This window comes from Neolamprologus brichardi, chromosome 15 (genome assembly GCF_056152115.1).
Source record: "Neolamprologus brichardi isolate AB-2024 chromosome 15, ASM5615211v1, whole genome shotgun sequence".
Taxonomy (NCBI): Eukaryota; Metazoa; Chordata; class Actinopteri; order Cichliformes; family Cichlidae; genus Neolamprologus; species Neolamprologus brichardi.
Window position 1 is genome coordinate 27,726,157 of NC_142118.1, and position 26,634 is coordinate 27,752,790.

Genomic DNA, 26,634 nt, shown 5'->3' on the forward strand with positions numbered 1-26,634 from the left:
CACAGAGAGTTCAAAGTACCTAAAGTGGTATTCTGCAGGTGGGGAAAGCCCTACGTTTTGGTGCAGCAGGGCAGTCGCACAAAATAGCTAACTTAATGAGCTTAATAAGTCACTTAATAGGTTCTATTAAGACATTTTTAATTTATTTTCTCTGTGGACAGGGTGTGGTCACCTGACCTATGCTGGTTCTGAGGTTTATTTCTCTTTGCAGATTTAGCAACTATTTTCTAAAATGCACAATGTTACATAATATAGCAAGCCTGCTACTAAACTACTGCTACCGCTATTAAAGTACATCATAACTTTAAATTCAAAGTGATGGCTCCTACCAAAGTCTTCTAGAAGCACGTCCTGTTAGTTAGCAGCCATATTGATATCCTTCTGGTAACTTTTTTTGGACAGTTACTAAACTAAACTTTCATAACAATTGTTAATCGAACATAAATGACTGCATGACTGAACTTTGGATGCTTGATAACTTTATTGAAAGTTCAGCAGTGAGAAGTAGAAAAAACAGGATGTGCACTGTATGGGTTGTCAGCAAAATTTATACTCAGATATTAATTAATAGTAAAAATCAACAATACTAAATTAAGATAATCATTTGCTATGGTATTAATAGCAACAGTGCCCTGTTTGCCTCCTCTTGCTGATAACTTTACACAGCAATGCAATGAAGAAAGCAAGTAGTAGTACTTAGCATTCATAACAGTTTAGGAGAAATTTCAGAGGTCAGTAAAGCTGCTGAAACAGTTATCATAAATGTTAACCTATCCAGCATGCACTACAAGCAATTACCCGAAAGCCATATTAGCCATCTGGTATCAATAACTTAGCAGCTAGGAGATGAAAAGTATAGTTGGGTAAACTGTGAATAATTATTGCAGAGCTGAACGAGTCATGGATGGAGCCGTGGCAGAGCGTCTTTGTACAATTATTTAATAAAATGTGGTTCTTATTTTGTTGTAGCCATCAACAAGGTCAGTTTTAAAATGCAGGCAGTAACGGTTTCAATTTTACAGTGTTCTTTTAGAACTTCTTTATTTTAGTATAACTTATACCAACTTAACCCAAAGTTTATTCTTTACTTTTTCCATTAATCGTTTAGTTGTGTGAGGTATTGTGTTGTTTGTTGTACCCTTTTGTTTTTTGTTAGGTTCTGAAATCTATTGTACCCTGCACAATATTTAATGAAACTATCTAAATAATTTGTAAAACAAATTAAAACCTCCAGACTTGACATTAATCTTTTTTTCTTTTTCTTTTTTTTTTTAAAGCTAAGTCATATTTAGGGAAATTTAGTTTAAAACAAGTTAAATTAACAAGTAAACAGTTAATTCTTTTGAGATATGATTTCTTCATCATTACTTCTTTTGCAGGATAGGGTTAAAATTTTCCATGTAGCATTGGATTCAGTATTGAGTATTTCCCTGGGTTTTATTATTGAGTTTTAAATTCCAGCAAAGTCTGCTTGCGTATCAATCCCGCTTATCAGTTCCACTTGCACTTCCACTGCTGTACTACTTCTAAGAAAAGTGTTCCGTATAATATGTGTAATCACTATTTGTTTTGAGTGACAACCCCAACACTGATCACTACAAAGAGAGGAAATACCCCCGACATGCACAAACATTTGACCACAGCATGCAAATAATTAGCATGAATGTAATATCTTTGATATGCTACTTAGTAACAGTGGTGTCTTCAAAGTAGAGCCAATGAGAATCGATAAGAGAATTGATAATGAATCAAATCAATGCATTATATCGATAATGGAATCGATAGATTCTTATTAGTTTGTATCACTAGTGACAATTCTAGTTGACCAACAGAACTATGTGGCAGAATGTGGCTGCAGCATACCAAAAATGAACTAGCTTGACAATATTTGTTACTGAACTAGGGCTGTTCGATATAACGACGTATATCAGATGACGATATAAAAACGTCTATCGTTTCATTTTACGCTATCGTTTGTTTTGTGGTGTCGCAAAATAAACTGTTATTGGCAATATTTTTTCATCGTTTTGATGGTCACTGTAGTGGTTATATTAATTTCTTAAAGTTCTCTCATTCTCTTATATTTAATATAACCACACTACGGACGGACAAGCGCCTGTTTTTATGCGTTGTTGTCAACAACAACGACGGTAAAACCATCGCGTGTCCGGTTGTTTATTTTCCACATAAACCTTTCACAATAAAGCTCAAGATCCTGTTGAGACTTTTCAAAATAAACTGAATCACATGAAAGAGTCTGCAGAGTATTTACGGATGAGAAGCAATAAAGAGCCATCAGGTGCTAAAAAATAAATCGTAGACTCAAACGTTAGAACAGGCTTTTCCCCGCAGCATGCTGTGTAATAAATACTCACAAAGGAAACGGCGGCCGTTACAACTTATGTCTAAAAATGCATCCTTTAATGCACTCGACTCCAGGTACACGACACCCAGCTGGAAACACTTCACGCAAGTCGAGCTGCCCAAGATTCACAGAATTTACAGAAAACGTTAAATCTTTGTGATTTATATCGTTATCGGGATGATAGATGTCTTATATGGGTGGCTGTAGCTCAGGAGGTAGAGCAGGTCACCTACTGATCGGAAGGTCGGTGGTTCGATCCCTGGCTCCTCCAGTCTGCATGTCAAGTATCCTTGGGCAAGATACTAACCCCAACTTGCTCTCTGATGCATCCATCGGAGTATGAATGTGTATGAATGTTGTTAGAAAGCACTAAGTGTAGATAAAGTGCTTGTGAGAATGGGTATGATTGGGTGAGTGAGGCATGTTGTATAGAGCGCTTTGAGTACTCCGTGAGAGTAGAAAAGCGCTATATCAGAATCAGTCCATTTACCATTTACCATATCGGGATATGAGATTTTGGTCATATCGCACAGCCCTATACTGAACTGCCTATCTGATTTAAATTCACAATAACTGGTGCCAGAAGGCCTTTTTGGATTGTTGCAGCACACTTTAACCATTGCTTGTTTGTTACCTGTTAGCAACCACCGTGGAGAATTAGGGGTTGAGTTAGAGTTGGCATATTTCATATTTCTGTTATTACTGATTTTTGTTGTTTCTAAAATGAACAGCTACATGGTAGAATTAAAGCATGTTTTTGGTCGGGCATAGCTGAAATTGCAAATTTAATTTGGCAAACAAATTAGGCTAAAGAAACATTTTTTTTTTTTGCTCTATCTTTCCCAGGAAAGACACACACAGCATGGTGTCAGTCTCTTAGTCGCAATGAAAGACACTGGAGAGTTTGGCATGGCAAAAGAAGAGCGGAGGTGCCAGTTTGGCTGTTTTTGCAAGCCAACCCTAACTTCAAAGCACTCTGTTACAGTGAACATCCACATCAAAATAAAACTGGATTTACAAAAACACAGCATGCAGTCACTGCAAAGGAATCACCCTTCGAGCATGTGACAAATTTGAGATTTGGTTGTGTGGTCTGCAGCTCAGGGGCAGATGTTTGTGTCTGATCATGACTGAGCAGTCTGAGATAAAGGGGGTGGAATTCTGTTGTCTGGTGTGTTTTCCCTTAAAGGTTCAGAACAGTCGATTGTAAAAATAAGCTCAGTCTTGAAATGTAGAATTTGATACTCTGACTCTTTTGTCCAATGTTGTGGCTTGTATTGTGCTTGTTTGTAAAGGCGTTTTTGTTGCCAAGCATCATCATTGTCACTGATAGAGGCAATGTCAGTTTGAAGATGAGAATGGAATATATTATTGACAGTTTTGCTATATGACTAGCAAAATTTGGCTTTACTGCTAAAATAAGTTTGTTGGGAGAAGAAACCAAAGCATCCGTACTAGTTCTGGTATCTGTAATCCAAGCAAACAGAGATTTGGTTTGGGCTCTTGCTCTGATCTTTTGCCTCACTCAAAGCCCTTTTTGGCCCTGAGTTGCTTCAGGAGAAGGTACTCAGTAAACAAAGTCCAAGCCACTTCACAAGGGCTCTTCTGCTGTCTTGCTCCAAACCCATGCCTCAGGCTTCTTTGCCTCAGGGCAAGTTGTTCTATCAGGGTTTGCTTCAGCAAACAACAGTGCTATCCTTTCTTCAGATGTTGAAGTTTTCATAAATTGCTTATTCTCAAATGCCCGAACTGTTTACCTTGAATGACCCAGCCAGGAGCTATTTTCTCCTCTTAAACCGGCACACAAAACCTTCTAACATGGTAAACGTAGGATTCGCTGAAGGAGTACAAGAGGTGAAACTCCAGATTTACAGCTAAGTCTAAGTTATATTTGACTGTACCTGCAGGTTAAAACTGAAAGATTTCGATCATAGATACAAGCTACCAAAGTAAGTTCTCTTTGTAGTGTGGTTGAGGTCACCTTCACATAGTTTCTTTTTTAAACTAAATACATAAAACCAAGTGATTATTCAACATAGTGATCAACATCTCTGAAATTTGTTGTGAAATGATTTGCTGCACCAGAACCTCATTTGCTCTCCATTGAAATGTTGTTTTTTTTTTTGTTTTTTGTTTTAATCTGGCCTGTGCCGGTGTTTGAAAACCATTGAACCATCGATTCCAGGCAATTTGGACATATGATAGGACACTGGTTGGACACATCTCCAGAGGATTCAAAAAGAAGGAGAGTGCAAGGCACATCTGATAGTGGAGGCAATGATAAGCACTTTATTAATATGAATGTCAATGGGTGGCTATGGCTTGTTGTCTACAAGTGTTTTGAGCACTCGGTAAGAATAGAAAAGTACTATATAACAGTCTGTGTGCTATATTGCTTTCAATTCAAACCCTTCCTGAATAAGAGGCGTTAAATTATATTTTGCATACAATCCTCTGATTTCTGGTGCATCTACTGTTTTTTTTTTTTCTGTGAATGATCATCTAAGGATGACATGCACTCAGAACATCGAGTGTTTCTTCTCATATCGTGCTCATAAAAATGCATAGGTGATCATTTTCTGCTGCATGATGTGTAGTCTCTGTGGAAGAGTACATACTGTGCTTGGATTGATGTGTGTGTGTGTGTGTGTGTCCTCCATGAGGAAAAGCCTGGGGGAAGCTAACGTGCTGTAACAGACCAAGGCAATGAGCCACAATCACTGTTAGGATCCACTGGGAAATAACATGTAAAGCACTGCCTTTCAGTGTGTGGGAGAGCCCAGGGAAATAACTAAGATTGGTGTGAACCTCTGTCATCACTGTTAATTCCCCGTACACACATTCACATGTGCAAACACATATGAAACTGCTTCATTGGTCTCTTGCTCATATAACATATAATGCATTGATAGTATTTTTATACTACACACACAGAAATCATATTTTACTGACTCTGCACACACACACACACACTTGTTTTCATATCTTAGTGACCATATCTACAGGGTGGGCCATTTATATGGATACACCGTAATAAAATGGGAATGGTTGGTGATATTACAGTCCTGTTTGTGGCACATTAGTATATGTGAGGGGGCAAACTCCTCAAGATCGGTGGTGACCATGGTGGCCATTTAGAAGTCAGCCATCTTGGATAGAACTTTTGTTTTTTCAATAGGAAGAGGGCTATGTGACACATCAAACGTATTGGTAATGTCACAAGAAAAACAATGGTGTGCTTGGTTTCAACGTAACTTTATTCTTTCATGAGTTATTTACAAGTTTCTGACCACTTATAAAATGTGTTCAATGTGCTGCCCATTGTGTTGGATTGTCAATGCAACCCTCTTGTCCCACTCTTCACACACTGATAGCAACACCGCAGGAGAAATGCCAGCACAGGCATCCAGTATCCGTAGTTTCGGGTGCTGCACATCTCGTATCTTCACACCATAGACAATTGCCTTCAGATGACCCCAAAGATAAAAGTCTAAGGGGGTCAGATTGGGAGACCTTGGGGGCCATTCAACTGGCCCACGACGACGAATCCACTTTCCAGGAAACTGTTCATCTAGGAATGCTCGGACCTGGCACCCATAATGTGGTGGTGCACCATCTTGCTGGAAAAACTCAGGGAACGTGCCAGTTTCAGTGCATAAAGAGGGAAACACATCATCATGTAGCAATTTCAAATATCCAGTGGCCTTGAGGTTTCCATTGATGAAGAATGGACCCACTATCGTTGTACCCCATATACCACACCAAACCATCACTTTTGTTGTTCCAACAGTCTTGGAGGGATCCAGTCAATGTGGGTTAGTGTCAGACCAATAGCGGTGGTTTTGTTTGTTAACTTCACCATTCACATAAAAGTTTGCCTCATCACTGAACAAAATCTTCTGCGTGAACTGAGGGTCCTGTTCCAATTTTTGTTTTGCCCATTCTGCAAATTCTGTGCACCGATCTGGGTCATCCTCGTTGAGATGCTGCAGTAGCTGGAGTTTGTAAGGGTGCCATTTGTGAGTAGCTAATATTCGCCGAAGGGATGTTCGACTAATGCCACTCTCCAGTGTCATGCGGCGAGTGCTACGCTTTGGGCTCTTGCTGAATGAAGCTAGGACAGCCACTGATGTTTCTTCATTAGTGACAGTTTTCTTGCGTCCACATTTTGGCAAATCCAACACTGAACCAGTTTCACGAAACTTAGCAAGCAGTTTGCTAACTGTAGCATGGGAGATGGGTGGTCTCGTAGGGTGTCTTGCATTGAAATCGGCTGCAATGACCCGGTTACTGCGTTTACCAGATATCAACACAATTTCGATCCGCTCCTCACGTGTTAACCTCTTTGACATGTCAATGGCTGTGAACAAAGAGAAACTTGTAAATAACTCATGAAAGAATAAAGTTACGTTGAAACCAAGCACACTGTTGTTTTTCTTGTGACATTACCAATAAGTTTGATATGTCACATGGCCCTCTTCCTAGTGAAAAAACAAAAGTTGTATCCAAGATGGCCGACTTCTAAATGGCCATCATGGTCACCACCCATCTTGAGGAGTGTGCCCCCTCACATATACTAATGTGCCACAAACAGGACTGTAATATCACCAACCATTCCCATTTTATTACGGGGTATCCATATAAATGGCCCACCCTGTACTTAACATAATGCTTTCCTTAACTCATCAAACTTGAATACCTAACCCTTAGCCTAAACCTAACCATAAACTAACTGACACTAAAACCACACTTTGAGTCTCCAAAATTCTTTCAAACTCGTGAGGACGAGCATTTTGTCCCCATAAGGGACTGTTGGTCCCCAGTAGTAGCATTCCAATTTTTGGTCCTCACAAAAATATCTAAACATGGCACGCACACACTGATATATGTGCTGTTGGTGTTCTCACAACTCACAGCTCTCCCATGATATAAACGCACTGGAGACACAGAGTATCTCATGGATACACTGAGAAATACACTAATCTTTTCCAGCACTGTCACTTTAGCTCTCTCATTGCCTCATGAGGCCCAGCTAGTCAAGCAGTGGCATCTGTCTTTGTAGTGCAATTGCTTCCACTGCAACACAAAACACCAATTGAACTGTTGCATCGTTTTCTACTGCTATTCATCAATAGCATTGCTAAGAACTAAGCTAAGACCTACAGTGCAGTGCAATGGCTTGATGTCACTTGTGGGTAGATCTGATTAATTATGGCAGATTGTGTGAATGGTGATTAAGTTGAAGTGTCGTTTTCAAATGGCAGATGATGTAATACTCCAAACTCCAAACCCACACAAAATATTTCCTTACAGTGTGTAAAATCTCACCACTTGATGTCAGTAGATTGCAGATTGCAGTCACCTGAGCTCTGTTTTCTTACCCTCCCAATTCAAGTGCATAATCATTGCTACGGTGGCTGCTGTAGGACAAATAACTCTGTTGTGAGTTTAGACTTTCAGTCTGCTGTTTACCTCAACTGTCAATATGTGTCCATGTCTATTAACTCTGGAGGAGGCTGTAAATTTTTGTGAAAGGGGTCTGATACGGGTTGATAAGTTAGTGTAGCTCACTTCTATGTTTTTCCTGGTAGCGGCAGTTACCATTTGTTAGGTCCAGTTAGTATCTGTTAGTTGATGTTAGCCTCTGTTAGGTGCTGTTAGCTGACATTAGTACAACTTTCTTTGAAGTGGATCAAAATTGTTGATCTTGGACACTTAGCGAATAATCTCTCCCACAGTGTGAGAATGTAATCAAACTGTTTGTCAGAGGGAAAGACACTGAGCTACTACTCATGGATGGATGGATGGATGGATGGACCAATAATGGCTCTTAGTAAAAGCAACTTGGAGAGAGATGAGGTTTTACAGTACAGAATATAATCTCCATGTCAAAGGCTTTTCTGGCATTGCAGCAGGTTGACTAGTTTGTTCAGCAAATGAAACATCAAACTGCAGACATGTTGTCCTTACATAATTCAGATGGATTTTAAACATAAGTGGACTAATTTGCCTAATCTGTGAGGTTTTAGACCACGTGGAAATGCAGTCATCCAGTGAGCTGAAGACATTTTCAGGTCCTCTGTCTGTGTGTGTGAGAAACAAGGTTCAGCACTGAAAGTTCTAAGTATTTTTGGTGGAAATGTACTTGTATAGTCCTTGGTTACTGAAGATATGAATCTCTCCACCTCGCTCTGTCTATCTGGAAAGCAATAGTGCTTTATGGTGAAGCAGACTAAAGAGATGTAAATCTTTGAACTCATACACTTTTCTCTACATTTTTTTTTAAATTGTATTTGGAAAGTACTTACGATACCATAATCATATGGTTATGATTATGGATTATGATTATGGTTATGATTAATTTTACTTATTTAGCATAAAGCAAAGACAGTCTAATAACATTGGTACTCTGCAGCTCAGCTCGGTACATAAATCTACACTGCAGGCTGTTTCTGTGAAATAATGATGTTCTTTCAAAGTGAGAAATGTTGCTCTTTACAGTCCCTCTATCTTACTGGTTATACAGTGATCATTTCTTTCCCTCTCTTTGTGTCAGATAACAGCTTTTGATGAGCTTCAGGCAGATTTCAAGGTGCCAATCGATCAGGGCAACCCACTCCATGCGGTAGGTCTGCTTTCCCTGTTCATTTTTATTCATACACCCTTCTTTTACAGATTTCTTTTCATGATTATCTTACTGTCTGTGTGTTGCATTATGAGAAAAAATGGAAAGTCCCGCATAATGCAAAAACATTGCAAGAAGTGGCTCTCAGTCTTTCCCAGTATATTTTGACTGTTTCTTCCCTGTTTCTCTTTCCATTAATTTCAAATCAAGCAGTTGGCAACATTCTAGTTTTGTATGCCGTCCTTTTCTCACTTCCTGGCTGACAAGCAGACTCCTATTATAAGACTTCAGGCCAAAGTATGAATGACTCATCTTTTACAAAAAAACAACCTTGAATATGGTTATAAATAAAATCGAAGTGACAAGCCACAAACATAGGTAAATGTGGCCTGCCAATGATGATTTTAACAATGCAAGCCATTTCTAAACTGTCAACTCTAAATCCTCAACCCTAGATGTTTAATACAAGCTCAGTGCTCTTTGCTGACTCACAATTATAAGAGGGATGCTAATCAAACTATATAGCTTGTGACATCATTACCTAAGCTTTCAACTGATTTCAAATGATTCTTCACCTTCCACTAACATGAAGCAATAATTCAGAGTAAAAAGCAACTGAAATATATATAATCAAGGGTTTATTTTTAATCATGAAGGAAAATAAATGCAAGTAAATTTCACTTGACCATATTCCACTAAATGTAATGACTTGCACTTATGTAACAAAATTGTGGAGTTTTTTTATGTAACAAAATCAGTTAAAGTCAGCATTTGAGGCAGACATTTATTTGAGTGTAACTTTTTGGTTTTTGTGCAAAAAAATTTTTTTCTTTACTGCAGGACTTTTGTAAGTTGTGGGAGATACTATCTCAGCTTAATAGATTAAAGTTCCTGCTGAATCATTTAGCAATATGATGTACATTTCAGCTAAATATGTGATTTTCTGTTTTTTAAAGCATGCAGAGACACATCATTAAATTGTGTCATCGGCAGTTCTGATCTGGAAGCCCTTTCAGCAGGGCAGCATCCTTTATCAGAGTTTTCCACAAGCAGCTTAACTTCAACCTTCCAAAGATGCAAAACATTGACAACCATTTTCTACTCTTTACAAGTAAAGTTCAGATCTGTTGGTTGAGATTCTAAAAGAAGAAAGAAAGAAAGTGTACTTTATTGATCCCCGTGGGGAAATTCCTCTCTGCATTTAACCCATTCACTCAGTGAAGCAGTGGGCAGCCATTGGGCGCCCGGGGAGCAGTGTGTAGGGATGGTACCTTGCTCAGGGGTACCTCAGGGTAGCTGTTCAGGGGAATCAAACCCCTGACCTTCCGATCATGGGGCCACTACTCTACTACTGAGCTATTCCTGCCCAAAAAAAAAAGATTTTTGTGATACTATTTATTTCAAAGAGGCTTTTTCGGTTCTTCGGGGTTGGTTAGCGTGGGAAACCTACTCTCGGTGAAATTGTTTCAGGATCAGTTCCAGGGCTCTAAACCCCTCTCCCCAGAGTATTCTGAGCTTTTACAGTTGGCTCTTAATAATGCACACTGCTACAGCACCAGCAGTGAGCCTGAAGGTGACATTGACTTAAAAGCTCTGGACTGTATAGCTTCTTAGGACTATTGACTTCTATATGTACATGCTTGGGAATGGGTGTCAAAAGCAGGGGGAAAAAGTTGCAGAAAGAGCAAGACTTCCGAAAAAAATTGCAAACTGGGTGAAAGAGTTTGAGATGGAAGCTGGTAGACAGAAAAGGGGAGAAATGGCTGAAGGAGGATTTCGTAAGAGGCAAATGAAAAGGACTCTTCAGATTGAAAGGCATTTTCAAAACTCTGAAAACAGTGCATTAGACCAGATTTCCCCGCTCAGTACCACTTTCATATTTTGTCATATTTGCATATCATTATGCAATGCTGAACGTATCAAAGAAACCAGCGAGGGAATGGGTACAAAAGGTTCCATCTAATTTTCTCTTCCATTTTTCTTTCTTCTCTCACTCTCCCACATTTCCTTAACCCATCCCTCCCCCATTCTCCTCCTCCTTCTTACATGAAACGCATCACTGCAGTCAATATTAACATGAAAATGCGGCCTTGAATTTCATGATTTCTTTCCAAAATACACATTCATTAAAGGCATTGTTAAAGTTCTGGCTACTTGTAAAAGTTTTTACGGTGAGTTCAACTTGATGTTTTTGTTTTCTGCTGGGTTCCCAGGGGCTTTGAAAATCTTAGAAATTTTGGGGGAATGGGAAAACCTCAGAACAGATTGTAAGAAAATAAAGCAACTCTCTCAAAATTACATTTAATTGATTAAGTCAGGAACTGCATAAAAGGAGGGGATGAGTGGAAGTGGGTTGCAAAGTGGGTATTCAACTCTTTTCAGGATAAAGTGTGTTAAAGAGCCACTGTATGACATCTGGTGCTTTCTTTTTCTTTCTTTCTGTGTGTGTAGTGTGTGTATTAATTTCTTTCTGGGGACCAAAAATTGGAGGTTTATGATACTTGTGGGGACCAACAGCCGTTATGGGTGATTAAAATCCCGGTCCCCACAAGTTTGAAGGCATTTTTGAGACTCAAAATGTTGTTTGAGTGTCAAAGTATCAGTTAGGTTATGGTTAGGTTAGAGTTAGGGAAAGCATTATATCAATGAGATGTCCCCACAAGGATGTAGTGTGAGTGTGCACACTAATAAATTTAACTAGGCCATGTAAGCCTTAACTGAAAGGTTGAAATTACAATAAGACACAATACAAATTTTACTGAATAACTTACACAGTACACATAAATGTTTTTTTTTTTCATTAAAAGGACTAAGAATACCAAATTTCCCACATATTTTGCACATATCTTGGTTTTTGGTATACAATAAGAAAACATTCTCTCATTTACCTTTCTGGCAGTTTGATGGTTTCATTCTGAACAGCCACACTTTTCCCTCCATCTCTCTAACACACACACACTCTTACTGAAACTGTCCATGTGATCTGTCTCTCCCTAACCTTTGCATAATATCTCTCAGTTTTCTTTTCCTCCTTCCGCTCTGTCTGTCTCCATCTTTCATGCTTGAAACCAGCAAGTCTAATTAGCAGTTGCTGTCAGCCTGCTCCCTGAGGGAGGAACCTCATACTGGGCACATTCTTCATGCAGACACATGGTCAGGTGCTATCTCTCGGCATCACTGTCTATCCATTCCTGCTGCACAGTAAACTTTATGTAAAAGTTGCTCTCTTGTTGTTTCCCCTCTAACTGCCACACACACACACACACACACACACACACACACACACACACACACACACACACACACACACACACACACACTCAAATATGGAGTAGCAATCTGGGCAACTTGGAGGAATAAATTTATGAAAAATGTCACATCACATGGAGGAATGGTTTTTACCCATAAAACATATGGACTGTTTTTTACTGGAGGCAGATGTTCTGGTGGGTTTCTAAAGTTGTTTTTCCACAATTTGTATGTGTGTTTTTATCATTTTATGGCTGTTTTTCAATCAGGATAGCTTGTGAAAATGGAAGACCAGAATTAGGATTTTATTGAATTAGCTGACCTGCAGACAGCTGAGACTGAAAAAGTCCCTTGTATGAGCGACGAAAAGTTTCTCCACTGAAAACGTTATGTCCAGATGAACAAAATTAACATTTTTGGAATACTAGTTCAGATCAAAGAAATAATTGGCTCAACAGATCTTTGACTCCAGGGTTGTTCCTGTTTTCCTTGACCAGTGACAAATAGTAAGATGTCCTTGCTTTGTGGAGGGCTTTTTAGAGAGTAACATACTATTTTAAATAGAGATCAAATAGGTCAAATAGAGATCTTTTAAATCTTTTACTGCATTGTGCAAGAACTCCATGTGAGAAAGCATTTTCAAGTAAGGATCACGTTAATGTGGGCCTACAGCGGTGTCAATTAATATGGGTATTTTCAGATGTTGCTTTATTGTACAGTCCCAACAACAAACCTGAATGCGCAAGTTGCAAGTTTTTTGGCATGATAAAAAACCTCTTGCAGGCAATGCTTCGATGGGTATTCAGAGTCAAAGCAACATTCACATGAATGCCAGAGCAGAACACTACATTGTAAAGATTTAATGTTCACTGGAGTACATATTATCACACAAGAACATATTCTGTTCTACACAATCCTAAAAAACAGCTTGCTTTGCAATTACTGTTAGGAGTTCACACATTTCAGTGGTGCGCACAGTGATGCACACAAACACAGATGTCCTGTGAGGAAAACACATTTTACTATTCATTACATTGTTGCCTTAAGTGGAATTTCCTCCCTGTGGCCTCTGATGCCTATATGACTGACTATAGTGAGGCTCCCATCCACTTTATTATAAAGGGATGAACCTGTAGCCAGCGGCACTGATAAACTTGTCTGAATTGACATCAGAGTGATAAGTGAGAAGAAAGATGACAAAAAGAGAAACTGAGATTTTGTGGCTTTTGAGTGTTTCCATGAGTGTATTCATTTTTTGCTCAGCGTCAGCATCACACCAAGCATGCAGGCAAAACTAATGACAGCTTCTATAGCCTCTTCAAACTTCTTTAAATGCTACCGCAGCCCATCCAACACTTTCTCTCCGTTGCCTGTCACCTTTAGGCACCTAGTGACATCATTTTGCAGAATTTAAACATTATGAACAAACTTCATCAGTTTAAGTGTACGCTAGGCAGGTCCTTTTAACATCCTTCAGGCTACAAGAAAACCATTTTAGGGTGTGGTTAAGTCATGGTTAGAAACTAGAAGATGTTCCCTTTAAGTATGAAAAATAGGTGAATAATACATATAAACGGGTAGCTGTGATGTAACTAGGACTCTTACGTTAAACAGGTCACTGGTGACCTTAAACTGCTCTGCCTCTTAAAATGAAGGTAACTTTAATTTCCCCACTCCATCTATCTCTCTCCAACCCACTCTCCCCTTCTTTTTCATTTCCTGTTTATACTTCCATGCTGCTCGCTTGCTTGTCAACCAAAGTAACATTTCAAAGAGGCATCAGCCTAATTGCTTGCAAATGAGTAGACAGTTGTGGGGGGGTGGGGGTGGGGGGGTGCACACATACACCCACAAACACACATTACTGAACATATAATAGCAGAATATATTTGTCTTTCACACCCGGCAGGAGATGAAGGCAAGGGGAGACGGTGCAGAAGTGAATTGGACTGGTCCCTGATGAGATGCTCAGTTCCAGACATTAGCAGTGGAGATAATTGGCTATCAGACAGAGTCCGTCATGGCTGCTGTGGCTTGTTTATGTCAGAAAGATAGGACTATGTGCAACTGTCTCTAAGTCTAGTGATTGAGGTCACATCAGAGGACAGAGGGAGAGTTCAAATTGTCTGTTAATATAAATTCTTACCAAGAACTTTTCAGCATATCCTCAGAGTTAAAGTTCCCTCAGCTAAAACATCTTTATCTTATATTTTAAATTTCTACATTAATTTTCTATAATCTCTATATCTCTATATAAAATGTAATTTATATTTAAAGTTTCCTTTAGATCCTTTAAAAAGTAGATTCCTCCATGCTTTTGCCTGTATCTGGAAGATAACACACCACTACCATAGACGGTGGTGATACTGTATCTAGAAGCCAGTTCCTAACCACCATTAACCTGTTAACGTCCACCCATGGACTTTGCAATCAACTTGTCTCATCCAGACAACTTACGGCATTTTCAGTATTATGGAAAGGTAAGTTGTAGTGCAGACCTATTTGAGAGCAGGTTACGTTCAAGATTAGAGATCAGCAGGTATCAAATTATCACCAACCAGTCCTCCGGAATATAGTGTCATCATTCCTGGAAGATCCCTCAGACCCTCGTTGTCCAGGAGGGTCTAAAGTCCTGGTGTTTATTTGATAAGCATCAGTGAGTAATCTAGATTCTTAGACACAACTTTATTCATTTCTTAGCATCTCAGCATTTCTCAGAAGTATAGATGGGAAGTTTCATCCCAAGTTTCATCAATCTGCAGTAAACTAACACTACAAATTGTGGATGAATTTCAGAATAATATTCCTGAATGTAAAAATATGAACACTCTGAATATCTTGGCATTGACATGGCCCCCGTGAATTGGAGTCATGTAAGGTTAAAACAAACTCAGCCCTAACCCTCACCTCGTTTCTGTTGATCTCATGGATGTTAAGAGCCTGAAAGGGACATGGCTGAAAATCACTATTGGATGACCGTAATCTTCATGTCCTCACCCAGCACTGCATTATTAATAGGAATGATTCTGTCATGGAAATCACTGCATGGACTCAGGATCACTTCCAAAGTCATTTACCATGCCATCCACAAGTATGGGTTAAAGTTCCATCAAGCAAAGAAAAACCTATTGGTGAACATGATCCAGAAACATCACCATCTTCTCTGTGCCAAAGCTCATTTAAACGGGTTTGAGGCAAAGTGCAAACATTTCTGTGGTTCACAAGAATCAAAATGTAAAATTCTTTTTCAAATACAAGGATTTTCCTCCAGTCTATGAGGGAGAAAGACCAATCAGTTTGTTAGCAGTGTTCAGTTCAGAAGCCTCCATCACTGATGTTATGGGGATGCATTAGTGCCAATAGAACTGCCAGCTTGCACATCTGGAGGGCACATCAATGCTGAAAGGCATATACAGTTTTTAGAGCAATATGCTCCCATGCAGATCTTTTTGGGGAAAGGCTTGCGTATTTCAGCAAGATAATGACAAAGACCTAGACCCGTTAAATGGACTGATTCTGATAAAGCACTTCAGCACTCGAAGTGCTTTATACAACTTGTTTCATTTATCCATGCTTTTTCTAAGTACTTTCTATCTAACATTCACACATATTCATAATCTGATGGATGTGTCGGAGAGCAACTTGGGGTTAGTATCTTGCCCAAGGATATGTGGGGATCAAACCACCAACCTTCCAATCAGTGGATCTCCTCAGCTGCAGCCACTCCAGAATTGTTGATCTTTTAATTTCCAGAATCAGATGGATGTTAAATTCTCACCCCAACCGGTCGCAGCAGATGACCACCCCTCCCTAAGCCTGGTTCTGCCAGAGGTTTCTTCCTTTTAAAAGGGAGTTTCTCCTTCCCACTGTTTCCAAAGTGCTTGCTCATAGTGTCATATGATTGCTGGGTTTTTCTCTGTATGTATTATTGTAGGGTCTACCTTGTAAAGCGCCTTGAGGCAACTGCTGTTGTGATTTGGCGCTGTAAATAAAATTGATTGAAATTGAATTGAATTAAATTGATGACCAGATTTTGGAGAGTTTTCCAAACAGTAGTCAAATAATTATGAGTATAAACAGCATCTATCTGTAGAGGTAAAGTCCCATTAATCTTGGGAATGAGGTTCTTAACACCTAAATGCTATAAAGAGATACAATGGCCACCTTCATTTTCCCACCATGTTTTATTTATGTCCTACACTCTCATCTCTCGCTGTTCTTGCAGTGGTGTTACCTCAGAGCTGTTTGCAGCCTCCAACCCAGGAACCTCTGGTTTCATTATTTACAGCGCAGACATAAATTAATCATTTTCCAGAAGGAACCTCTGTTGCAGTCTGTACTTCTTAAAAATAATAATCAAATATTCATTTTACATCCTCATCAGTTGTAGGAAATGAGTATGTGAGTATTTATTACACAGCGTGCTGCGGGGAAAAGCCTGTTCTAACGTTTGAGTCTAAGGTTTATTTTTCAACAGGATCTTGAGCTTTATTGTGAAAGGTTTATGTGGAAAATAAACAACCGGACACGCGATGGTTTTACCGTCATTGTTGCTAACGACAACACATAAAAAAGGCGCTTGTCCATCCATAGTGTGGTTATATAAAATATAAGAGAAAGAGAGAACTTTAAGAAATTAATATAGCCACTACAGTGACCATCAAAACGATGAAAAAATATTGCCGTAAACAGTTTATTTTGCGACACCACGAAACAAACGATAGGGTAAAATGAAACGATAGACGTTTTTATATTGTCATCCGATATATATCCTTATATCGAACAGCCCTAGTATGAAACCAGCTACAGACTAGGGCATTGCCAAAGTTTTAGTGTCAAGAAGGTAGCTAAGTCCTGGCACTGGACAGCAATAGTTACGTCAAATATCTCATAACACAGAATTTTTTTACATGTTGATATGATGTTGATACATATGAGATATCACTGGCATATTTTCAGTATGGAGCTCATGTCAGAGTGACTTGCTTAATGAAATGGGAAACTGGATTAATACATAAAATAGCACTGAACCTGGTAAATTACCAACAAATCTAGCTACAGTGATTTCACTTTTTCTGTTCATTGACTATATTCTAATAATAAGCAATTCATAATAACAATAAGAATTCTATTAATAATGTTGTTGTTACTAATTAATTCTGAACTAAAATTACATTCACAAAATGAAAGTTCAACACTTCAAACAAATTACAGTGAAGAATCAAAGTTAAGCCTCGGGCTGAATACAAATCATATTTCATGGTGTTGCTGTGTGTTTGAAATAACTCACTGCCAGAATGGACAAAAGCCACTTCTCACTGCCTCTGCGCACACACACACACACACATACACACACAGCATCTTGTCTCTCTAAGCCTATGTCTTTCCAATGAGAGCCTTCTTCTGTCTCTGACACAGACACACACACACACACACACACACACACACACACACACACACACACACAGGGAAGGATTCTCGCTGACACATTTTTGCAGAGAAATCTAATTCATGTGCTCCCCGCCTGCAGTAAGCATTAAAAAATGTGGTATAAAAAATGTGCAGGTAGGTTAAAAACCGCAAAGGGCTTAAATTTAGGTCAAACTATGCTGTAAACAGATGCAGAGACTGCCCGTGGCTTTCAGTATGTGAGGAAGGATGACAATAAGCAGCGCTGCAGAGCAATGTTCATAAACTCATATGAACATTATTCATAGGCACCTGAGTGTGTTTTCACTCCAGTTATTTCAGCTCATTTTCATGCATTTTATTACCGTTTTTCTTATGTGGTAACTAAATATCGGTTCAGCTTTTGACATGCTACCTTTGATGTTCTGCACGTGGATAAATATTTATTCATATACTTCATCATTCCCACAGAGCCTCTGTTGTTGACATTTGCAGACGGTTTATGAGGCGCACAGATAAACTCAAAATGACTGTCCACAAGCACAAGCGGGCTGACACTCGGGTCAATACATGATTTATAAGCAGTCGGTATTTTGCATTGCCCCCCTGTGGACTTGCAGCACCGCCAGTCAAATGCAGGTTGCGTCATCCATAGGAATTGATTAATATTTGATCATGATGTTAAAAGCAGTGGTGAAATAGCTGCTTTTAGAGTCAGCATTGTGGTGAGTGCTGATTTAAGCATCTTACAGCTTAATATACAAGCTGAGAACACTCAAATATTAAAACTTATATAAACAAGTAGCAGCCGCCGTTACTGCTGGGAAAAAGCTCCACAAATCAGCTATGTATGAATGAATAACTTTCTCTACCAATGTGGAGAAAAAATGACCATAGTGCAGGAGAACCTGATCTCCAGACTAGATGTTTCCTAAATGTTCAACTGGGTACAAATTCAAATGTTTTCAGAATTTATATGTTACCCACCACTACCACGTATCACAGGAGCATCCACTGAAGCCAAAATGCACAGACTTCGCCCAGTTCTTCCAGGGTGGATACCCAGGTCAAATAAAAGACATAATTTGTCCACTAAATCCAGGACTGCCCTGGGGTCTTCTCCCAGTTTTACATGACTGAAATACATGAGAGCTTCCAGGAGATATTCTGCTTTCAATTTGGGGGATCAGTGACTCTCCTCTGATCCTGAATTAGTGAGTTATGTACTCTTAGGGTAAGGCTAGATGGAGGAAGCAATTAGAAATAAGTGAATTGAAAACTTTGTCTTTAGCTCTCTCTTCAACATAAGTGCTAAATTCATTGACCAATAATTTTCTCCAACAGATTTTTCTGTAGAAGGAAAATGAGCACATCTTAATTCAGTCATCCGTCCATCCTCTTCCGCTTAGCCAATTCAGGGTCGTGGGCTGGGCTGGAGCCTATCACAGCTGTGATAAGGCAAAAGGCAGGGTACACCATGGAAAGACTGTCAGTCTGTCACAGGGCTAACACAGATGGGCCATTTAGAATAACAAGTTAACCTAACCCCTAACTGCAGTCCAAAGACTTTAGGGGGAAGCTGCAGTACCTGGAGAAAACCCAGACAGACAAACAAGAACATGCAAACTCAACACAGAAAGTCCCTAATGGACCTTCTTGCTCTGAGGGAACAGTGCTAATCACCATGCCACCATGCTTCCCCACATTATCTCAAATTCTGTGCAGTAGCAAAATTGGAATAACCATTGATTTTTCACCTTCAGCACTGGCTCTTAAAAGAAGTGCAACTTAACAGTGCAAGGACAAATGTGCAGTATTTCTGTAGTTTCGTCTTTCATCATAACTTTTCCGTTTGCTCCTCTTACAGAGGGAGAGACTGCGAAACATTGAGAGGATCTGCAACCTGCTGAGGAAGGTAAGCAGTGAACAACAAATTTCATTCATCTTGTGCAAGTCCTATACATGGTCAGAAACAAAGCAGATTGGAGACTGGTAGGGAAGTGCACAGAATAAGAGGGAAAGAAGAAATGCATCTTGTAGTGAAAATTCCGTTTTCAGGTGACATCTGATACAATGTATCCAGAAAGCATTCACAGCGCTTGACTTGTTCCACATTTTTTTCATGTAACAGTTTTATTCCAAAATGGAATCAGTTCATTTTCCCAAAAAGTTCTACACACAATACCCCCTGATGACACATTGAAAAACATTTGCTTGAAATTCTTACATATTTATTGAAAATAGAAAGCAAAAATAAATTGTGTACATAAGTATTCAAAGCCTTTGCCATGACACTCTAAACCAGGGGTGTCGAACTCCAGGCCTCGAGGGCCAGTGTCCTGCAGGTTTTAGATATCACCCTGGATCGCAACACCTGAATCAAATAATTAGTTCATTACCAGGCCTCTGGAGAACTTCAAGACATGCTGAAGAGGTCATTTAGCAATTTGTATCAGCTGTGTTGGATCAAGGACACATCTAAAACCTGCAGGACACCGGCCCTTGGGGCCTGGAGTTTGACACCTGTGCTCTAAACTAAGCTCAGGTGCATCCTGTTTCCACCAATCATCTGTCAGATTTTTCTACAACTTTATGGATGTCCACATGTGATAAATTCAGCAGATTAGAATAGATTTGGGAAGCCACACACCTGCCTATATGTTGTCCCATAGTCGCCAGTGCCTATCAGAGCATGTATATAATATACTTTTTGGTTTCCAGGCTTGTGCATCACTGTTTTACAGGTTTTAAATGAATTTTTAAATTTGAACAAGGATGCTTTGTTTATTATCTTTCCTCGCAATGTACTGAAATCAAATGGTAGACACACATTGAAAGGTTCTGCATTGTGTTTTGCAGAGCTGTGCTGTCTGTTTCAGGTTTTGTGTGCCTTGAGGGCTCAGTATGAGGTTGAGAGAACTCCTCCCAGCTTCACTTTGGCATCTGTTTCTCCCTCCACCTCTCTGAAACGCAAACTACATACTGTTTGAACTTGTGCATGCAAGCGTGTGTTTGTGCATATGTTTGTGTCATGCTGGAGGTTCACTGGCTGAACAGCTGATCTTGATCATCATTGTTGTTAACCCCAGCACCCAGCTCCTGCACTAGTCCCCGGGGAGGACATTTTCCCCTACAGATCATATGCTGAGATGGATAAACACACTGACATACTTACACAGACATCCAGACATGCTGTGCTTGGAGCTGTGACATACTGTGCAGGTAACAGTGAAGGTTGCTGGACACCATAGGCTGTTTAAAAAAAAATGGATGTAGCTTGTGGATCTAAAAGGGCTAGCAGGGGGTTTATATGTTGCAGTTGCAAAAACAAGTGTAGTTGTATAGAATGACCTTAGATCAACACTTTTCCTTAGTCACTGTTATTTATTTTTATTTATATATTTATATATATAACTATGCTAAATTGTATCTAAATTATATCTATCACTGTAGATATGTTTATACATGTTCTCCTTGTTTATTGTGTGGGGTAAGTGATGATGGGAATTAGGTGAATAGTGGGATTCAATAGAATGTTGAGCATGGGGTAGGGATTAATAAGTATGTTATACTTCTTCCTACTCCATTTCAGACCTAATAATTGTCATTTCATGTCATTTAGACTCTGTTTTATTTTATTTATTTTCTTTTTTTGTTTTATCTGAGCACATACGTGTGTGTATTTACATATATATTCATATTTGTAAATGCAAGTATGTGTACTTGTGTATATATTGGGTTTTTTTCTGTATATGTCTGAAATAAATAAAGATACAATACAATACAATACAATTTATCCAGTTAAATAACTGCATATTTTATAAATTACGATTGTCAAATTCCGTATTGTCAATTAATTTCCAGAAGGACAATAAACCAGTGGTATGCTGTATAGGGCAGGCTTATTCTATGGTTTAAAAGCCGCTACTGTAAGATCACACATTGTCCCTGTTTGTATATAAATCTTACGCACCATGTGAGAGAATATTGCTAGGATTTTGTTATGATAGCATAGTAACAATAAAGACTGTTGAATCTTCAGTCTTAAGGTGGAAACTCTATAAAAGGGGTTGTTTTTAACTAAATCCAATGCCTACACTGCCATTAGTGACCTTGGTGCATGATAAAAAAAGTCATGAATCATAGTATAAAGCCTTTAAAGGCCACAGAGGCCTAATACAAACAGAGATATCCACCTCAAAAAAGTGGTAAAATCCATAGAGTAACAAATGTATTTAATCTGTCAATACATTAATCACTATTTTGTCTAACCATTATTCAGCATATGAGGTGACTGACGATTATGCTCTGGCTAGCGAACTAAAGCAAAGAGAAGCAGCAGGAGAGGAAATTCCTGCCAAGTGCCTCAGGCGACAGCTTCTTATTTCATACATTCAGACAGAATCACACATTATGAGTTACACGCTTTTAGAAACTATATTTCACTGTCTTGCATACTGTGCCTGTCAGCATGATTGCCTAAGGTCCTGATGCATGAGGATCTGCTGCATTGTGGTGCTTTTTAAATCCTTTTTTGAGAGCTCTTCTTTTCCCTTCGAAAACTGTTCAGTTCACACCGACTGGCACGCTCACAGCATGTTGGTCCTGACTGATTTGGCTAAAAGCTTTGGCTGTATTTCTTTAAGTTGGCATATGCACTTGGTAGTTTTAACTGCACACATTCACAAGCAGGCACATGGACACGTGCCATTTTTGTTCTCAATGGAGTGTGTTGTGTTTGATGGGTTTTGGATGACTGGAAACCCATGCAGATGACAATAGCTTGAGGGGATGTACTGTGTGTGTGTGTGTGTGTGTGTGTGTGTGTGTGTGTGTGTGTGGTGTTCATTAGATGTGCTTTCTTGCGGCTTGAAGCCACTGCGTTGTCACAGCAACTGAGCAAACCTGAGCGTACTCATTAGTGCTCTTCCTTTATTTTTGGGTCTGTCTTGGGCCTTTCTTCTCTCTCTCCTCTATTTTAACATTATTCTACCTTTCTCTTTTTTATCCCTCTCACTCTAGCCTCTCCATCTCTCCTAGTCCACAGATTCACAAGTGTAATAATGAGAGAATGAGTGAGGTATTGCCGAATTGGCAAAGGCAATTTTTTCAATCCCTCTAGTAGGTACTCATCATAAATTAAGATAGTTTACAAATATCCAGGAATAGCTAATGCTATCAACACAATCAGAAGAAATAATGAATGTGATGTATCCCAAAAAAAGCCCTGCATTCAGTTTTTGAGATTGGCACAAAATTTTATAATTAGAATCTGTTCCATCATGTGACAACTATGTGATACCGATTTTGTTGGAGCGCAAGACACGATGACGATGGAAAAGCAGATGGGGAATGACAGCGATATCCTAGTCAATGGGGAAGTTAAGAAAGGAAATTGTTGGAAAATGACTTACTGCCATCAGCAAAACCTCTCTGATAGAGCGTTTGCTCGGAAGCAACGAAAGTAGGACCAAATGACTAAACTCTACAGTAGCTTTCACCCCGGAGACAGCTCTTAAAGCAAAGGAATAAATGATGAAAATAAGCTGTTCTAGACTGTAAAGACTGTTAATGCTAATGTTTGCCATGTGCTGAAATATACTGACAGTGAAAACTTCCTACCAGAGGAGCCGTTAAACTAAATAGCTGTGAAAGGGATGAGTTGGATTGGCCTTTACTTGGAGATTATGTATCGGAATTTTGGGAGCGCGCCTCCAAACACACTCCTTCTGGTTGTCATCTATATAAGTTCCCCCAGTTCTGCAAGCTGTTCATTCGTGTTTATGTGCCCCACCCTCCCTCCCTCCTTGTTCTCAATTCTTTAACTTCTTCACTCCTATTTAGTACATGGAGATCTGCCAGGCCCGGGAGCCGTCGCCAGTCCCCTTCGAGGTCTTCCCCAAACCACAGCTCAATTCATGTCCAAGCATTCACCTTTACCTACTAAAACACTGTCAAACCTAAAATGAGGATGTGGACCTAAACTAGTGAACTACTTTAATGTTATGATGTTATGACTATGATGCTAGCTGTATGGTAGAGCTAGACAAACAGGTAGAGGTAGCTGGTTTATGTATAAATACAGTGAATGATAGAAAGAGAGAAAAGGGGGCTTTATTTTGCACTCACAGAGTGAAGAGAAAGGTTATACCAGCGCTCTGAGTCACTGCGAACTGTGTGCACACAGAGAAATGGATTAACTCCACCGTATTTAGTTAGTGAACTTAATTTGACAGATCACCAAAAGAGGCAAAACTGTTTTTCTTATTATTGTGGCAACACTTTTTTGACAAATATTTTATGCGTATTTTTATCATTTATTTTACACACACATAATGAAAATAATGCAATGATTTGGAAATCTTACAAATACATATTTTATTCCAAATAGAAAATAGAAATGATGGCACTTATTTGCCTATTGCATTCTACTGACATCCTGTCTGTATTAACATGACTCACCAAGCTGCTTCACATAGAATAACTCAAAACTGAGACTGTGATTATTTAAAAGGTTTGGACTTGATGAAAGTTAACCCACAGTCTAGAAAACAGACACGGATACATGAAGTCAGTATAGCTGCGTCTGTACAAACATAGTAACACATAACACATAACATACTTGTTACTGTCTGTTAATCTAAACTGCAATAAGAGCATTAAATTGTTCATTTGCATCTTGGCTGATAAGGTGAAAAGCAGATACAGTCAGTCTTTCTGTCCCTTCAAATTGAATCATTGGTCTCCAATGATTTCCTTTACTGGAAAATACAAAAACTATTTTAAAGGGCATTTAAAAGTTCACTTCACAATGTCTTCATTCTAAATAGATTAATGTCATCATTATTGTGATATCAGCAGCACAAAATGTGGACAAATCTCCCAAATAGTCCCTAGTCCTGTCTGTGCTAAAATCTGCTTTGGCCTCCAACTACCAATACTCAAGGTCTGGGACAGGCGGGTCTGGGTTTTTCAGAAACTGCTGATCTACTGGGATTTTCCCACACAACTAACTGGGGTCCAAAAAAGACCAGTCTAAATATATGTGAAGTTGTACACATTTTTCAAAGTTTAGCTTAGTTTTAAACTGCCTCAGCATGTGATAACCAACAGAGACACATGGGTAAATTAATAAAGAAAGAAAAATTATGCAACTGCCATACACTAAACAAGTCCAAGCAACAACAATGCCATCCAGTCTTCTGCAGAAGAAAAACACTGTAAGTACAGTGCAGCACTGCAGGAACAGTGTAAGTTCCTTGTCAGTCACAATAATGAGCTTATATGCAAAACGCAGAGCTTCCTGCATCCCACACACTTTTACCGGGAAGGCAGATTGGGGAGGTGGAGAGAAGGGTGGAGACCTGGATGGGAAGGAAGTAAGAGATAAGAGGAAGAAAACAATTTAGCATAATAGCACTTGCCTTTATGCTGGAAAGAGTCAAGATTTCACAACTTTGTTTTGTATTTTTCTCTGTTATAATTAGATAGAATATTCCACATTTGTATTTGGTATTCAACAATTGTAAATCACTCTAGCTTTGTTAATGTTATACATATGACAGCTGGTAGATTTTGAAAGGTTCAACCCATTAAAAAAATAATTATTACTTCCTTTAATATGGCTAGGAGTGGCCAACCATCCATCGGTCTTCTTCCGCTTATTTGGGGCAGCAGTCGCAGGGGCAGCAGTCTAAGCAGAGAAGCCCAGATCTCCCTAGCCACCTCCAAAGCGTTCCCAGGCCAGCCAAGAGATATAATCTCTCCATCAGGGCCTCCTCCCGGTGGGACATGCCCCGAACACCTCACCCAGGAGGCATCCAGGAAGCATCCTTGTCAGATGCCTGAACCACCTCAACTGGCTCCTTTCGATGTGGAGGAGCAGCAGCTCTACTCTGAGTCCCTCCCAAATAGCTGAACTTCTCACCTTATCTCTAAGGGAGAGGCCAGCCAGCCACCCTTCGGAGGAAGTTAATTTCTGCTGGTTGTATCCATGATCTTGTTCTGTAAAATTTGGCAAACTTTGGCATTTCTGAGAATGCACTGGCATAACAATTCTTATGCCAGTGCATGTTCAGAATTGTCATTTAGGATAATGTTTGTTTTGTTTTTGTTTCCTTTGCATTTCTTCCATTTTGCTTTTCAGCCTTTATTTTAGAACTATTTCACTGTATCAAGTCCTGTTGTTATTTGGATCATATGCATTGGTAGGATACTGGATTGAACGACAGTAGCTAAAAGTTTGTATGAATGTATTCCAAGAACCACAACAAGTTGCCTGTGAACTGTGGTTTTCTTTCTGTTTATTACTGATCAGAATAGATCAACCTCACAAGCAAATTTATGAGGGTTGTTAGATATTTGCAGAACCTGCTGGCACCAAAAATGTATTGCAATTAAAAAATGGATCTGATTTATTTGTTTATTTTTTCCCCCAAAATGATAAATATTGACATTTGGGGAGACCTTTTCCATTCATCCTTCCATACAGGATGTAAGAGAACTGCATTCCGTACATAAGAATGCAGTTCTCTTACAAAGAACCTTTCCCAAACCACAGCACAAGGTTTCTGTAAATGGCATGGAAAGCAGGATTTCCAAACTGGAACACTGCAGACTTACTCTCAACAAGAATATCAACTCTGCCTGTCACCCTGCTGAAAGTTAACTCACTGTGGATTCAAGCCCAAGGCAAAACAGCACTCAATGCATTGGGAATATTTATTAAATAATCATGGGGGTTGCTTGGTTAACTGTTTTGCAGGCATATGGTGGGGCAGTAAGTTTCCATCTGCCGAATGAAATAAGATACATTAGTAGTTCTGCACATTTGGAAATTATATGGAATGCAGGATTGCCTTTTCTTCCTTTAGGGTTAAATTACTGTTTTCCCAGTCAAGCTGATAAGAAGGCATGAGTCCATGAAGCCAGTTACACATTACTGATACATATATCGTGCAGTATATGGCAGGTATAGAAAATCAGA

The 26,634-nt window shown here is 39.2% G+C and overlaps 1 protein-coding gene across 4 annotated transcripts in view; it reads left to right on the forward strand.

Annotated features, from left to right (window-relative positions):
• cnih3 (cornichon family AMPA receptor auxiliary protein 3) overlaps positions 1-26,634 on the forward strand; it is a 96,003-nt gene that overhangs the window by 17,352 nt on the left and 52,017 nt on the right. For all 4 annotated transcript variants that reach the window (XM_087852625.1, XM_087852627.1, XM_006796210.1 and 1 more), the window contains exons 2-3: positions 8,922-8,990; positions 19,516-19,563. In XM_087852625.1, coding sequence (XP_087708751.1) covers positions 8,922-8,990; positions 19,516-19,563 — 117 coding nt within the window. The remainder of the gene's footprint in view (positions 1-8,921; positions 8,991-19,515; positions 19,564-26,634) is intronic.